The sequence below is a fragment of the Ornithorhynchus anatinus genome, chromosome 11, assembly GCF_004115215.2.
Source record: "Ornithorhynchus anatinus isolate Pmale09 chromosome 11, mOrnAna1.pri.v4, whole genome shotgun sequence".
Taxonomy (NCBI): domain Eukaryota; kingdom Metazoa; phylum Chordata; class Mammalia; order Monotremata; family Ornithorhynchidae; genus Ornithorhynchus; species Ornithorhynchus anatinus.
This window is the reverse complement of record NC_041738.1, coordinates 36,498,449-36,512,493: the sequence shown is the minus strand read 5'-3', so window position 1 is coordinate 36,512,493 and position 14,045 is coordinate 36,498,449. Positions and strand designations below refer to the sequence as shown.

The following is a 14,045-nucleotide window of genomic DNA, read 5'->3' as shown; positions in this document are numbered from 1 at the left end:
TGTATTTGGTAAGTGCTTACTGGTTGTCAACCACTGTTCTAAGCGCTGATGTAGATGCAAGCCAGTCAGATTGGACACAGTATTTAATCCCCGTTTTGCACTTGAGGAAACTGAGGCACAGAGAAGTTAAGTTACTTGCCCAAGGTTACAGAGCAGGCAGTTTGTAGAGTCGGGATTAGAACCCAGAGTCCCCGTCTGTGCTCTTTCCAGTAGGCCATGCTCCTTCCCCATGAAATGTGTAGAAGATTTTTTTTTTTTCCCTGAATCTTCCGCCTTTCCCTTTTCCTTCTCAGCTTCCTTCCCTTCCCAGTTATTCCCCAGTTTTCCACATTCTGTTTTCTTGTATTCTCCCACTTTATGTGCCTGCCTCCCCAGCTCCCTTGCTGACTTTATGCCCATCTGTTAGGACATCTCTGTAGTGTTTTCAGTGCCACTCTATGTGGGGCTCAGTGTCTGGCCCTCCCTCGCTGCTCTAAGTCGCTGTCCGATGGGGTTCTTCCTTTTTATGTCCCAGGGTGTGTATATGCGGGTGTTTGAGTTTTTCTATTCCCCCATGGCATCTGTGGGTGTCCGTCCATGTGTATTTGAGGCAGCTACAGAAGGGATATGATCGGAGGTGAGTCGGAGGCAGTAGTTTAGACGTCTCCACGGCTCTGTCATCCTCTGCGCCAACCTCTTCCTCGGTCCTCCTCCTTCTGTGCCTTACCCCGACATCGTCGTGGCTAGTCGGGACGGCTGTTACTCTTCTTGCCTCTGGGTTCGGTCTGCAGTGGCACCTTTCGTAGTGCCGGTGGCCACAGTGACTCGTTAGTTCCCAGAGAGAGCCTTGCGGGGAACCGTCACCTACCCTGGGGGTGGGCAGAAGCTCTTTCCCTGCTCCCCTTTAGTTCTCCTTTCATGTCCGCCTTATCCCTGAAGACAAGTCTTCACCAGTCTTTGTGCCCAGTAGAACTAGACCCAGTGAGATTGTGAACTCTCTAGATTTTTAGCAGGGGGTGAGTGTGTATGTAAGTGTATTGTTTTCCGTGAAAGCACAGAACAGCTGTCAACCATTTCTTTCAAAACTTGATCAGATTTTTAAGGCCCAAAGACAAGAGCTGAAGCTACAGTTGGCCTGATGTCTAAGGCACGGAGGCCTCGGGGCACAAGGATTGGGGCCAAATAATTTCTAAAACAGAGTTGCTGAAGGTTAGTGTAAATGCTAAGGGAGGAAGGACAGCACTTAACCCTGAACGGTTTAGGTTGGACTATCTTGCAAAGTGTTCCTGAGAACAAATCAAGGCTTGGGGCGGGTTCTGCGGAAGCTTGTCAGAGTTTAGGGTTCCAGCTTTCTGTTCGGAGCTATTGCTGTTTCCCCCCCAGAACCTAGGCCTGTGTTTCTGGTTGACTTCTCCTGAGTCAATCTGCTTCTTGGAAGAAAAATGGATTAAATAAGGGTCAGGTGAAGGATTTTGAGTCTCTCCTGCCCTATTACGTTCCCTCCTTCTCGGTAACCAGTGGCCGTTATGCTTCTCTCTGGTTTTTCTCATTGGAAGGCAACCCTCGATGGCTAGAAAATTTATTATCAATTTTGAAAATTAATTTGTACTGTTCTGGGAGTCTGTCTTCCTCACTTAGGTTGTGAATCTGTGGTGGATCAGGGTCTGTGTCTTGCATGTATCCGAAAGAGTGCTTGGCACAGTATTCGATACTCAATAAGCACTGAATAAATATGATGACCAAGTAAATCGGGGCACCGGAAAGTTGCTAAACACCAGCACTCTCCTTATTCAGTATACTCTAGGACTCTGTTGCATTGTACTCTCCCAAGCGCTTAGTACAGCTCAGTAAATACCACTGATTGATTGTGTTTGCCGAGATGGAAACAAGTCCAAGTCTGTTTCACTTGAATGACAGGAGAGAATTTCAAAAGGCTCTCAAGTGGTATGCTAACATTTTCTTTAAATTTAAATTTTATGTACACTAATGCTTGAGATCCTACTTTCCTGGGTGGCTCTGTGCTTTCTTTCATCTTCAAGTCCGATGATGAGGTTGCCAGTGGCGCTTGCTTCCAGCGCACCTGAGCGTATTCTGGGTAATGTCCCAGATCTCTCCTAGCCTCAACACAATAGCCATCTCAGACATCCCTTTAAAGCTGCTCTCTGGCAACTCAACACTGTCTGCGTCGTCGGGCCAGAGACCAAGGTCCTTTTGTGTAGCTTCAGAGATTATACTGCTCCAAAGGTGGATACATCGCCGCAATGAAATGGATGGTGGGGACGTAAAAGCGAGTGAAAGATAAGAACACGTGTCGTACAAGATTAGAATTCCTTTGAGGGGTCCAGCTAACCCAGGGTAAGGAGTAGAGCAGACTGTCGGTTTAAAGATTGACGCTATTGGCAGCAGGATTGTGTCCGTGGGCTGGAGCGTTACTCCGAAGTCGATTCAGGAATACTGGAAATTCAGTCTCACAACTGTAGAACAGACACTTACCAGGCAGCCAAGCCGATCCAAAAATAATGCTCGTTAGGCCTTTTCTAGGCAACATGCCATTTCCAAGAACATACCAAGAATGACGATTTGCTTTTCTAGCGTTTCCCCCTTAGATCACCTTTTCTGATCGTCATCCCGTTAGCGAGGCTTCCAGTGACCCAGCGTTGATCCAATACTTCAGCACTGTACAGCCAGAAGAGTATATATAATAATAGCAATTATGTTAAGTGCTTACTATGTGCCAAGCACTGTACTAAGCACTTGGGGTAAAAATCCAAGATAACCAGGTCTTCCGTGGGGCTTGCAGCCCAAGTAGGAGGGAAAACAGGTATTGAATCTGCATTTTGCACACGAGGGCTCTGAAGAACAGAGAAGTTAAAGCGACTTGCCCCAGGGCACACAGCAAACGAGTGATGGAGTGGGGAGTAGAACTCAGGTGCCCTGACTCCCAGGCCCATGATCTTTCTGCTAGGCCACTTGGCTTCTTGGAGCAGACAGAGCACTGTCTAACTTGTTAGCATTTAACCGCCCCAGTCGTAACTCCTTTTTCATTTAAAGGCTTTGACCAAGATGAAAACTTTTAAATCTTGATAACAGAAGTGACCTAGATGGTTTTGTCCTGGAAGACTGTGTACTGCTAATCTGTGAGGTGGCTCCCAACCCCGTTGCCCCACCGTTAACTCTTTGTCATCCTTTTGGGCAGAGAACTTAACTGCTCTTCTCTGCACACATAGATTTCTCCAACATTGCTCAGTCCGTAGCCATCCACAAGCATTTATTAAGCCCAGGCTGCCTGGAGATGCAGCGTGGCCTGATGGAAAGAGCACAGGCCTGGGAGTCAGAGGTCCTGGGTTCTAATCCTGGATCCGCCACGTGTCCGCTTGGGCAAGTCACTTAACTTGTCTGTGAAGCTCCAGTTCTCTCATCTGTAAAATGGGATTCAATCCGACTCCCTCCTACTTAAAGTGTGAACCTCGTGTAGGACAGGGACTGTGTCCAATCTGAGTAACTTGTACCTACCCAGCATGGAATAAGTGTTTAACAAGTATAGTATTAATAACCATAACGTGTCTACTGTATTATACTCTCCCAAGCACCTAGTACAGTGCACGTCACACAGTCAGAGCTCAATAAATACCAGTGATTGAGTGTCATGTCCTTCTTTGGCCCAGGACGACAGGTGAGCAGCGAGTGCCAGGGGGAGATGCTGGATTATCGGCGCATGCTGATGGAAGACTTCTCCCTGAGCCCTGAGATCATCTTGAGCTGTCGGGGTGAAATAGAGCACCACTGCTCCGGGTTGCATCGAAAAGGCCGCACGCTGCACTGTCTAATGAAAGTCGTGCGTGGGGAGAAAGGCAACGTCGGAATGAATTGCCAGCAGGCGGTAAGTGAAACACTTGGTTGCCATTCCTATTTTGTCATCTGAGGAGCGAGACCCCTCCCTCGGTCCCATCCCGCTTTAAACTAAGGGAAGTCAACTGACTTTCACGACTTCAAGTTAAATCTGGTGATCAGTTTAATTATTAAGTCATAAAAGACTCTTTAAGCGTTTTGTAAGAACATGAAATGTGCTGGTAGTTCTAAGAGCAGGAGTTTTCATTTACAGTTAATAAGGAAAGCCAGAACCATTTAATAAAGTAGATGAAAAATATTAATTGTGAGGTGTTGAAGGAAGTGGTAACTTTCTGAGGGCAACATGCCAAAACCAGCTTCTCTACCGAAGATGGAAGAGAGTCTGATAGTGAAAGAGAATAGACGTATTAGATGCTTTATCAACCAGTTCAGTCAAAGCTGGGGCATGAAGGACGCATCTCAGGGCCTGAAATCTTACCACAAAGATATCCAGTGAGTGTTTCTGTAAACAGACCGATAGAGTGACCTTCTGGAGTGGTAGGCCAGAAAAGCAACCAGTGCGCGATGACTGAGAAAGCAGGGGTTTCCGAAACAGCAACTTGCTTGCTTGCCTACCAGCCTGTTGGAATAAGCTTGCTGTGTTTATTTTCCACCTTTCAATTTTTTCGTCACCTCCACCTAGTCTTCTTTCAAACTCCAGCGCCTGTCCTAAACCGGTGGCATCAGAGTCAAATTCGTCATTTTTAAACATGAAGCTCCCGTAAGCCCTAAGGATCCCATCTTCGTGAATCCAGAGTAAAATGGAGCCCTGCACACACAGTATCCCTTCCTATTTTGTCTGTTTGCTGCTTTTCTTTATATCATTTTTGCTAGAGACTCTTTTGTTCAATTGAGATTTCCAACTACATTGTTGTAAACCCGCAGATGCATTTTTTTTTTTTTTTTTTTGTTCAGAGAACATGGAGTACAGATTTAAGCTTATCATCCTCTACTTAGATGAGCCAAAGAGCCAGCTTCTCAAGGAAACTTTTAGAAACCGTAATCAATCTTTTTATTTGTTTCCTTAGTGACATGTTTATTAAAAACCGAATACTACTTTGATTTTATTTCCCAGCGGAAATCAGGAATTTTATGACCTTAATTCATTGTGAGGAAAATGACTATTGACTCCAGATGAGGAATAGAAGTAGCTATTGGGCCTCATTTCTAACTCCTCTCTCTAGTAGCCAGAAAACCTTTCAGTTGCCTTTCAGGCGGGCGGTTCCATGGAGTACTGTGAGAAACAGCTCTCTGCTCGGGGTAGTAATTGGAAAAACACCCCAGCCTCTTTTCCAAAGCCTCCAGGTAGGGTCCCAGGGAAATATCCGGAATTGTCTCTGGTTTTCCATCAAGTTTGATGGGATATTCCCCTCATTTGAACTGGCTCTGGGTTGCTCTGGATGGCCTGGGAGAGACCTGAGCTCCAGGACGTTGTCTGTGAAGAATGAGCACCAGTCTCGGATGCCGTGGTAGAAACCTGGCATTTGTGGATCCATCCTTAATGATAGGGAGAGAGGGGCCTGTGAGGGGAAGTGGTTAATCCATTTCTGAAGGATCGGCAAAATGAGGTGCTTCATTTATCTAGGTGCTTAGATGCCCTACTCGACGAGTAGAGCAAAGAGCTGACTATTTCTAGGTACCTCATTTCTCCGGAAGGCAGGGATGGTTGCATTTTTCTTTTTGGCGTTCAGCTCATTTAAAGAACTGGTGATTGAAGTTGAAAGCAAACTGCCCCCCATACCCCGTGTGGATTTTTAAAAGACGGACCCTTACAGGACAGTCGAAGCATAATACGCCCTAGGCAGGGGTGACTGTTTTATTTCTGTCTCTTAAAGCTTAATTGGGAGTGTCCTGGGTCCTATTTGCAATTAAATCAGAGTGACTCTGTGCTCTGGGTATTTCCTGAAGCCTAATACCAAGCTGGAGATGTCCAGTCCTTTTGGTGCCGCCTCAAACCTCTATCTACGTTTGGACAGGAAATTTCTGACCCTGAAGTAGTTATTACCATTGTGAACCAGGCAAAAGTGGAGAAAGTCAGACCCAGTGAAGTGTTTTTGAGAGTAGGTATGCTTTCCTTCAAGTGTCCTAATCAAGGGAGAAAATAATGCTCTTCTATGGATGATTTGGAGGCTACCAGACTCTCCCTGTACGATTCGTTGGAGCAAAGAGCGCCTGAGAGAGAGAGGGGCTTTTCACATGTCACCAATTCATTTTTCAAGGTTTGAGGCACTGAGGAATGTATAGAAGAGGTCAGGCAGAGAGTTACCCTCTCTTAATTTTTTTTTAATACTGTGGTGCAGTCATTAAAATTTGCTTCCTCACTTGCCTGCCATTCCTAGGCATTCAAGGTTCATGCCTGAACTTTGGAATACATGTGCAAAGCTGGCTATCTGGGGAAACCAGTGGCCTCGTAGCCTCAGATTTTTCTGGTTTTTGTCAGTCGTCATAAAGTTAACATTGGCTGCGGTCTTCGGCGTTTTATACTGCCACTGCCCGCCAGTGTTCAATAGCTTTTTTCAGGTTGCCACCTATTTAGAAGCTAAGAGCAGGATAATTAACTTCCAGCCAGAAACAGATTTATTGGAAATCTTTTGTGCCCTGCCCCCAGGCAATGTAAGGCTTCCTTCCTTGATTATGAACTTTCTATTGGATAAATAGAAGCAGCCTTTTCCCTTCATTTCCTCTGATCTGTGTTCTGTGGTAATTTTGCGATGGTGCCAGGGCTCTGATTCCTCTGTTTATTTACCTGAAGGCACTCGGGTAAAATTGTGAAAAGGAGCAGGGGAAATGAAGAAGTGATCTTTCTAGATGAGGAAAGTCTGTCACAAAATGGACATTGAGATCCAAAATAGAGGATGGTCGGCCCCTGATGTAAAACTGGTTCTTATGTGGAGAATTTCAAGATTCCTTGAATTTATAGAATGGTTTTATTTTTCCAATGATCTCATTTTAGCCTCAGAGCCCCGCTCTCAAGTAGGCAAGTGTTATCACAGTGAGGTTAAATGACTTCCCCAAGGTCTCACAGCAAATCAGTGGCAGAGCTGGATCTAGTAGAAGTAGAGGAAGCACTTATCGAGTGTCCAATGGTACGGTGGACTATAGACTAGACGCTTGGGAAGTTTAGAATAAAGGAGTCACCCACTCCCTGCCCATAACGAGCTTAAGCGCTAGGACAAAATCCAGATCTCCTGACTTAGAGGCCCAATCATTCTTCTTACATATCGTGATGGAGAGATAAACTGGCAGAGAGTAGGTACTGGCTGCCTCTTGATTCTTGCCAGGATGGTTTGAGAGAAAATAGGAGAGTTAGCATATCACCGCCTCGGTTGAATTTCGAAATTCTAATGTGCAAATTTACTGTTCCCCATATATTCCAACTAGTGAACGACTGCCCTAATAGATGTGTTCCGCTGTACTCCGGTTAAAAATGAGACACATGGGCAGAGGCAACCTTCTGCCTATCTAAAGGTCACTTCATCTTCTGTAGCCCAGAATTTGATTTTGGAGCTTACTTGCTAAAAATGAGACCACAGGCCCTTGCTGTCCTTGAAGGTGAAAATGCCTGCAAGGGTGGGATTATCCCAGTTGCCAAAAAATTCTCAGAGGAGGTGGAGAGGTGACTGGCACAGGGTGGAGTCTTTGACAGCACAACTCTCCATTGTGGGATCTTCACATTGAGTGACAGCATTCTCTTTAGTCTGCAACCTGCCTACTGGCTAAATTCTACTTTTCTCCTCTCTCCGATTTCCCCTCGTCTAGCTTCAAACTCTGATTCAAGAGACAGACCCTGGAGCAGATTACCGCATTGACCGAGCTCTGAATGAAGCTTGTGAATCTGTGATACAGACCGCCTGCAAACACATAAGATCTGGAGACCCGATGTGAGTGCTTTATTCGCTTGGCCATCTGAGCATGGAAGGACGTGCAGATGACTTGTGTAGACCTGTCTGGTCAAGGCTGTTAATGAGCATGCGCCCTGTCTGGTCAAGGCTGTTAAATGAGCATGCGCCAGCATCATCTAAAATGAGTGTGGATGGAGAGATAAGTCTCTTAAAGCCACTGCATTGCTGCCCTAGGTGCCATTCACGCACTAACAGTAAGTTAAAGAAACTCCCTGGCAGTAAGTAATATTTGGTTCGTAGCCTGGACCAGATTGGGCCTCTGACTTCCTCTAACCTAGAGTCGTACGGCGGGATGGAAGCCACAGAGAGCTGCACAGGTGCCAAGCCCCAGAGATAAAAAGGCCCCATAAAGATAGGTTGGCGATGCTTCTGTATGTTTGGAAAAATAATGCCCCATATTGTTTGCTACCAGACTTACAGCAGGTTGTAGGTTAATTATTATCTGTTCAGCTATGGAAAATATAGTGTGAAGTACCCCAAAGGGGTACGTTAATCTCGCTTAACCCTTAAGAAGTTCGTTTTATTCCATGGGAAAAGCCAACTGAGCCTCCCTAAAAACAGGCTTGGCTGAATTCATATTTGCAGACAAGTACCAGGAGGTAGACCAACCCATACAGCCCCTCCCATGACTGTACAAATGGATTGCAAAATGAACTGCATTCACATCTTGGACTGCTGGACTTAATTATTATTATTATGATATTTGTTAAGCACTTACTATGTGTCAGGCACTGTACCGAGCTCTGGGGTGGATACAAGCAAATGGGGTTGGGCTTAGTCCCTGTCCCACATGGGGCTCACAACCTCGATCCCCGTTTTACAGATGAGGTAACTGAAGCACAACGAAGAGAAGTGACCTGCCCAGGTTGACGCAGCAGACAAATGGCAGAGCCGGGATTAGAACCCATAACCTGTGGCTCAGTGGCAAGACCACAGGCTTGGGAGTCGGAGGTCGTGGGTTCTAATAATAATAATAATGTTGGTATTTGTTAAGCGCTTACTATGTGCCGAGCACTGTTCTCAGCGCTGGGGTAGACACAGGGGAATCAGGTTGTCCCACGTGGGGCTCCCGGTCCTAATCCCCATTTTACAGATGAGGTAACTGAGGCACAGAGAAGTTAAGTGACTTGCCCACAGTCACACAGCTGACAAGTGGCGGAGCCGGGTTTCGAACTCATGACCTCTGACTCCAAAGCCCGTGCTCTTTCCACTGAGCCACGCTGCCGGCACCACCACTTGTCAGCCGTGTGACTTGGGGCAAGTCACTTAACTTCTCTGTGCCTCAGTTACCTCATCTGTAAAATGGGGATTAAGACTGTGAGCCCCACTTGGGACAACCTGATTACCTTGTATTTCCCCCTCCCCCCACCCCCGACCCAGCACATAGAACAGAGCTTGGCACATAGTAAGCGCTTAACAAATGCCATCACTCCAGGCCTGTGCTCTATCCACTACACCTTGCTACTTCCCGTGAACCCTGCATTGTCCTGGCTGGAATCGCCAGCAGGACTTTTACGGCAGCTCAGTGGGAGCTGCAGGTGCATTGTCGGTAGGTATTTCTCACTCCCCCGTTAAATCTGTGCTCTCAACCTTTCCCTTCCCCATTTGCAGGATCCTCTCTTGCCTAATGGAACATTTGTACACGGAGAAGATGGTAGAGGACTGCGAGCACAGGCTCTTGGAGCTCCAGTACTTCATCTCACGAGACTGGAAGTGAGTAGGGGTTAGCAGGGACGGATGGGGTTCCCTTTGCGGAACACCGGTTCTTGATCTGGGCCTACTTTATCGCACTAAGGCGAATATCTCCATCCCTGGAGCCCTGACCTGTTTGCTTTCCAGTTTGCCGTTTCGAAAGCTGAATCCACTGCTGGTCGGTCAGCGGGAAGTACCCAGTCGACCACCGAATTCCACCAGATGTCTTTTCTTTGGGAATGCGTCCGTTTATTGTTATATTGTACTCCCCCAAGCGCTTATTACAGTGCTTTACACACAGTAAACGCTCAGTAAATGCGACTGAACGAACGAGAACTTGGAACCCTCGAGGGTGCCCACAGGTTACCTTTTAAACCGAAGACTGAGTGCGTTGCTTTCATTGTTTCACACAGTCGATGGGAATCTGCTTTTATTTCCTTAAACTCTTCCGAGTGGTAGGATTTCTTCTTTTATTACTAGTGGGGAGAGCCCAGTTGTGCCATTCGATTTGGTGACCGAGGAGGAGCCGGGCACCGCGGTGCCGCAGGACCACCGCTCCTCGTCGGATCCAACGTGTCCCTTCATCTTTCCAGTACTGCCTTCCCTCCCCACCTCCGAAAGCCCAGATAGTAGAGTGTGCTGCTCCTCCCCTTTTATAAACAGTGATTCAGCTGAAAGACATGTCCTTGGATAAGTCCTACACTTTCTTCTGGAGACTCATTAGATTTTTTTCCTTCGGAGAACTAGAACAAAGATCGTATTCAGACATCTTGCTTTTAAACCCTCGCTTCCCGAAACTTGCTGAGCGGAAGACTGTAGCAGTCCGTTCCTAGGTGGTCCTGGCGGTTTCTTCGTTGCCATGTTGGCTTTCCCAAATCAAGCAGCTAAAAAGGTGGCAGAGGAGTCGCCTCCATAACAACATGAGGCGTCACCCTCCATTTTCCTCCTCATCCTCCTCCCTTCATTCCCTCTATGCCAAGAAATGGCAGAAAGACCTATAACTGGCTCTAGATCTCCACCTCAAGAAGCGGAAGTTATAGTTTGAGTAAAACGAATACTTTCCTGATTGGGAGAGGTGCTTAGTGGGGGAAAAAACAACAGGTTTTATGCCTTGTTTATCCCCTTTCCCAACCTCAGATTACAAGCAAGGTTACTGAAATTAATTGACATAATTTTAAATCCAAGAGCCAAAGAGTAGAACTGTCTATGGGCCGGTTAGGCATTTTCTGACACGGGGGAAGTGGAGCGCGAGGCCTTCAGTTTCCCTTTCTATTATTAGGACACCCGTGTTTTGCCCGTCCCTTGTGTTAGCTAATTAAGTCACGGATGCCAGCTGGGGTCGGCTAATTATGCCCGATCGAAGGTTGGGAGAAGTGTTTGGGATGAGAAGGTAACTGCTGTAAACCTCAGCGTATCTAAGGGCCCCCTTTTAGGTGAGACCCCGAACTCAGTTTGTAAAATGTAGATTTTAGTCCCACCCAGGGTCGCAGGGAGATCTGAGGGTGGCTCATTCCATTCTGTAGTTTATTAAGGAGACCATCCGCTGTGGGGCTTCTGATCTACTTCCGTCCCTTAGTCCAGAGGCAAACGTGTGGGAAGCAGCCACTTTTGTGGGTATCTTTGGAAAATAATAATAGTTATGGTATTTTTTAAGCACTTAACTGTGCTAAGCTCCTGTCCCACATGGGGCTCACGCTCACAGAGAAGCAGGTTGGTGTAGTGGCTAGAAGCTGGGTCTGGGAGTCAGAAGGTCATGGGTTCTAATCCCGGCTCTGCCACTTGTCTGCTGGGTGACCGCGGGCAAGTCACTTCACTTCTCTGGGCCTCAGTTACCTCCTCTGTAAAATGGGGATGGAGACTGTGAGCCCACGCTAGCGCTTAGTACCTTGTCTGGCACAAAGTAAGCGCTTAACAAATACCGTCATTATTATTAATCCCCATTTTCCAGAGAACTAACTGAGGCACCGAGAAGTGAAGTGACTTGGCCAAAGTCTCACAGCAGACAGGGCGGAACCGGGATCAGAACCCATGACCCTCTGACTCCCGGGCCTGCGATCCATCCACTACCCCACGGCGGAAGCAACACTTACGATTTTTGCCTTTCCTTTACAGATTGGACCCCGTTCTGTACCGTAAGTGCCAGGGAGACGCTTCTCGGCTGTGCCATACCCACGGCTGGAATGAGACCAGCGAGCTCATGCCACCCGGAGCCGTGTTCTCCTGCTTATACAGACATGCCTACCGCACCGAGGAACAGGGGAGGAGGGTATGGAGTGAACGCTGACTGTCTTATTTCCCCGAACCATAAATTGCTTGATGTAGTTTGATGATCAGTTGGAATTAGAGTTGGGGAAAAATGGAAATACGTAAGGCTGGGGTAGATACAAGTTACAGGTTGTCCCATGTGGAGCTCAGTCTTAATCCCCAGTCTACAGATGAGGTAACTGAGGCCCAGAGAAGTGAAATGGCTTGCCCGGGGTCACACAGCAGACAAGTGGCGGTACCAGGGTTAGAACCCACGTCCTCTGACTCCCAAGCCCTTACTCTTTCCACTAAGCCACGCTGCTTGTCCGTGTGTTTCTTTACGGTCCAAAGCCCAACCGCCCTCCTACCCCTAGAAATCGCCAGATCCGGTGTCGGACCCGTGGTCGAGCATCAAAACGGGCACGTGATAAACATCCCTCCCACCTGTCTCTCAGAAATAGATGGGGGAGGAGGAGGATGGGAATCCTCACAGCTGCTCTTCCCCCAGTTACGGAGATCGGAATCCCAAGTGCACATTTACGTAGCGCTTCTGTACCTTCCTTTGGCTGAAATGATCCATTAACGCGCTCTTAGTCGGGACATAAACATCCCCTCAACCCCTTGCAGTAAAAGGCACGGTGCACGTATTAATGAGTCTCCTTTGACAAATGCACCGCAGTGAACGGAAACCTCTGGTTGCAACCCACCAGGTCTGTCTTATAATTCACTTCTAGTTCTACATCTGCCTCAATTCCTCGGGCTGTTGAGCCCGAGCGTTCATTGCCTTGGCTGTCGGGCAGAGCTTGCTGCCCTGTAGTGCTTCCTGGGCACTGCTGAGCTACTCAGGGAACCTTCCCGAGCACCAGCCATCCTTCCCTGCCAGCGGCACTTTCACGTCCCCGCATTTAATTCCAGGAAGCCGAGATGGAATTACATGGCAAACCTATTTGCAAATAAACCCTCTGGAGCTCGATGAAAATACGATTTTTGCTGGAGAGTCCAAATGCCGAATACGAGGGTCCCGTGAAGGGGAAGTGTTTTTCAGCTGCCAGATCGCACCGAAATCACACCTGACTCCGATGTAGCAGAGTGTATGCGTTCGTCCTTCTCGGTGTTTTTCCTTCTGATTTTCTCTGCATAGTCTTGATAACTGCGGGGGCTCTGCTCGGAGGCTCCAGCAGAGCTGGCCCAGCAGTACAGTAAGCGGAGCAGACGCTACATTTGCCGGGCCTTTGGGGGTGTCCCCAGCTCCCCGCTGCTGCGGAGCCGGAAGCACACGCCAGGGGTAGGGCGTGTGTCAGAGGCGGCAGGATGTGGTGGGGCCTTCTGCCCTCGATAGCCCCCTGCCAGGCATGACAATAGGCCAGATATGACGGTCGAAAATGCACACCAAGGATAGAGCGCGGCACGCTTGGGAGGGGGCAGAAGATGCCGGAATGAGAGCGGCAACCCTTTCTGATCCGGAGTGGGCAACTGCTCAGGTGGGCGGCTCAGGAATGAAAATAGAACTGCGGTGTGGGAGGGAGGGAGGGAGAGAAGGAAGAAGAATGCGACCAGGCTGATCGCAGAGACACAAATGTTGGAACCCAGCCCTTAGGTGGAAGACACATGCACACCCACGTGAATGGCCTGATTTGGGGAGGCGGACGGGGTCGGCAACCTCGGTGAATTGTCATGTCTAGGAAGGGGGGCTGGCTAACTTGGGAGAGGCACACGAATTGCAGCCACGGGCAGGGCAAACTTCGGCTCATTTCTTCCAAAACACGACTTTCCACCTACCTCCCCCAGCTAATTCCAACGCCCTCCTTCCCACATCCAACACATCCAGAACAGCTCAGCTCTGACCTGTAGTAACCTTGTTTGCCTGCTATTTTAAACCTCGCTCTCTCCTGCAGAGTGAGAGTGTTGCAAGGAATGGAGCTAGGATATGGGATAAAATTCATTGGGGCCAGCAGCTCTTCACCTTGCCCAAATATCAACTCCAGATTTCAACTTTTTCTGGGCAAACTATTTTCCCCAGAGCTTGGCCGGGCGATGTTTACTCGTAGGCTTCTTTTGGCAACGGTCAAGCAAATAAGTTTCCTCCAAGAGAAGCACAGTTCTTCCCTTGACTGCTAAAGTTCAGTATGGTTCAAGAATGTCACTACGGTTCAAGAAAGAGCCTGACATTTCAAGCACTTTTAGGAGAGCGTGAAGGTAAAATAGGGTTTTCCCCCATTCTCCCTCCTCCCGTTTCCCCCTTCCCCAAAAGAAAATTCAGGAGCCTTCTTGGAGCTCCATTACCTACAGGTGACTTTTCCATTTGGAGCAGGCTGGCCTAGTGGATAGAGCGCAGGCCTG

At 48.0% G+C, this 14,045-nt stretch overlaps 1 protein-coding gene across 1 annotated transcript in view; it reads left to right on the top strand.

The window, feature by feature from the left end:
* The window catches only part of GLG1 (golgi glycoprotein 1), a 137,527-nt gene that overhangs the window by 98,127 nt on the left and 25,355 nt on the right, over positions 1 to 14,045 (top strand). Inside the window, exons 8-11 of the mRNA XM_029075800.2 lie at positions 3,645 to 3,859; positions 7,627 to 7,748; positions 9,381 to 9,482; positions 11,574 to 11,727. Coding sequence (XP_028931633.1) covers positions 3,645 to 3,859; positions 7,627 to 7,748; positions 9,381 to 9,482; positions 11,574 to 11,727 — 593 coding nt within the window. The remainder of the gene's footprint in view (positions 1 to 3,644; positions 3,860 to 7,626; positions 7,749 to 9,380; positions 9,483 to 11,573; positions 11,728 to 14,045) is intronic.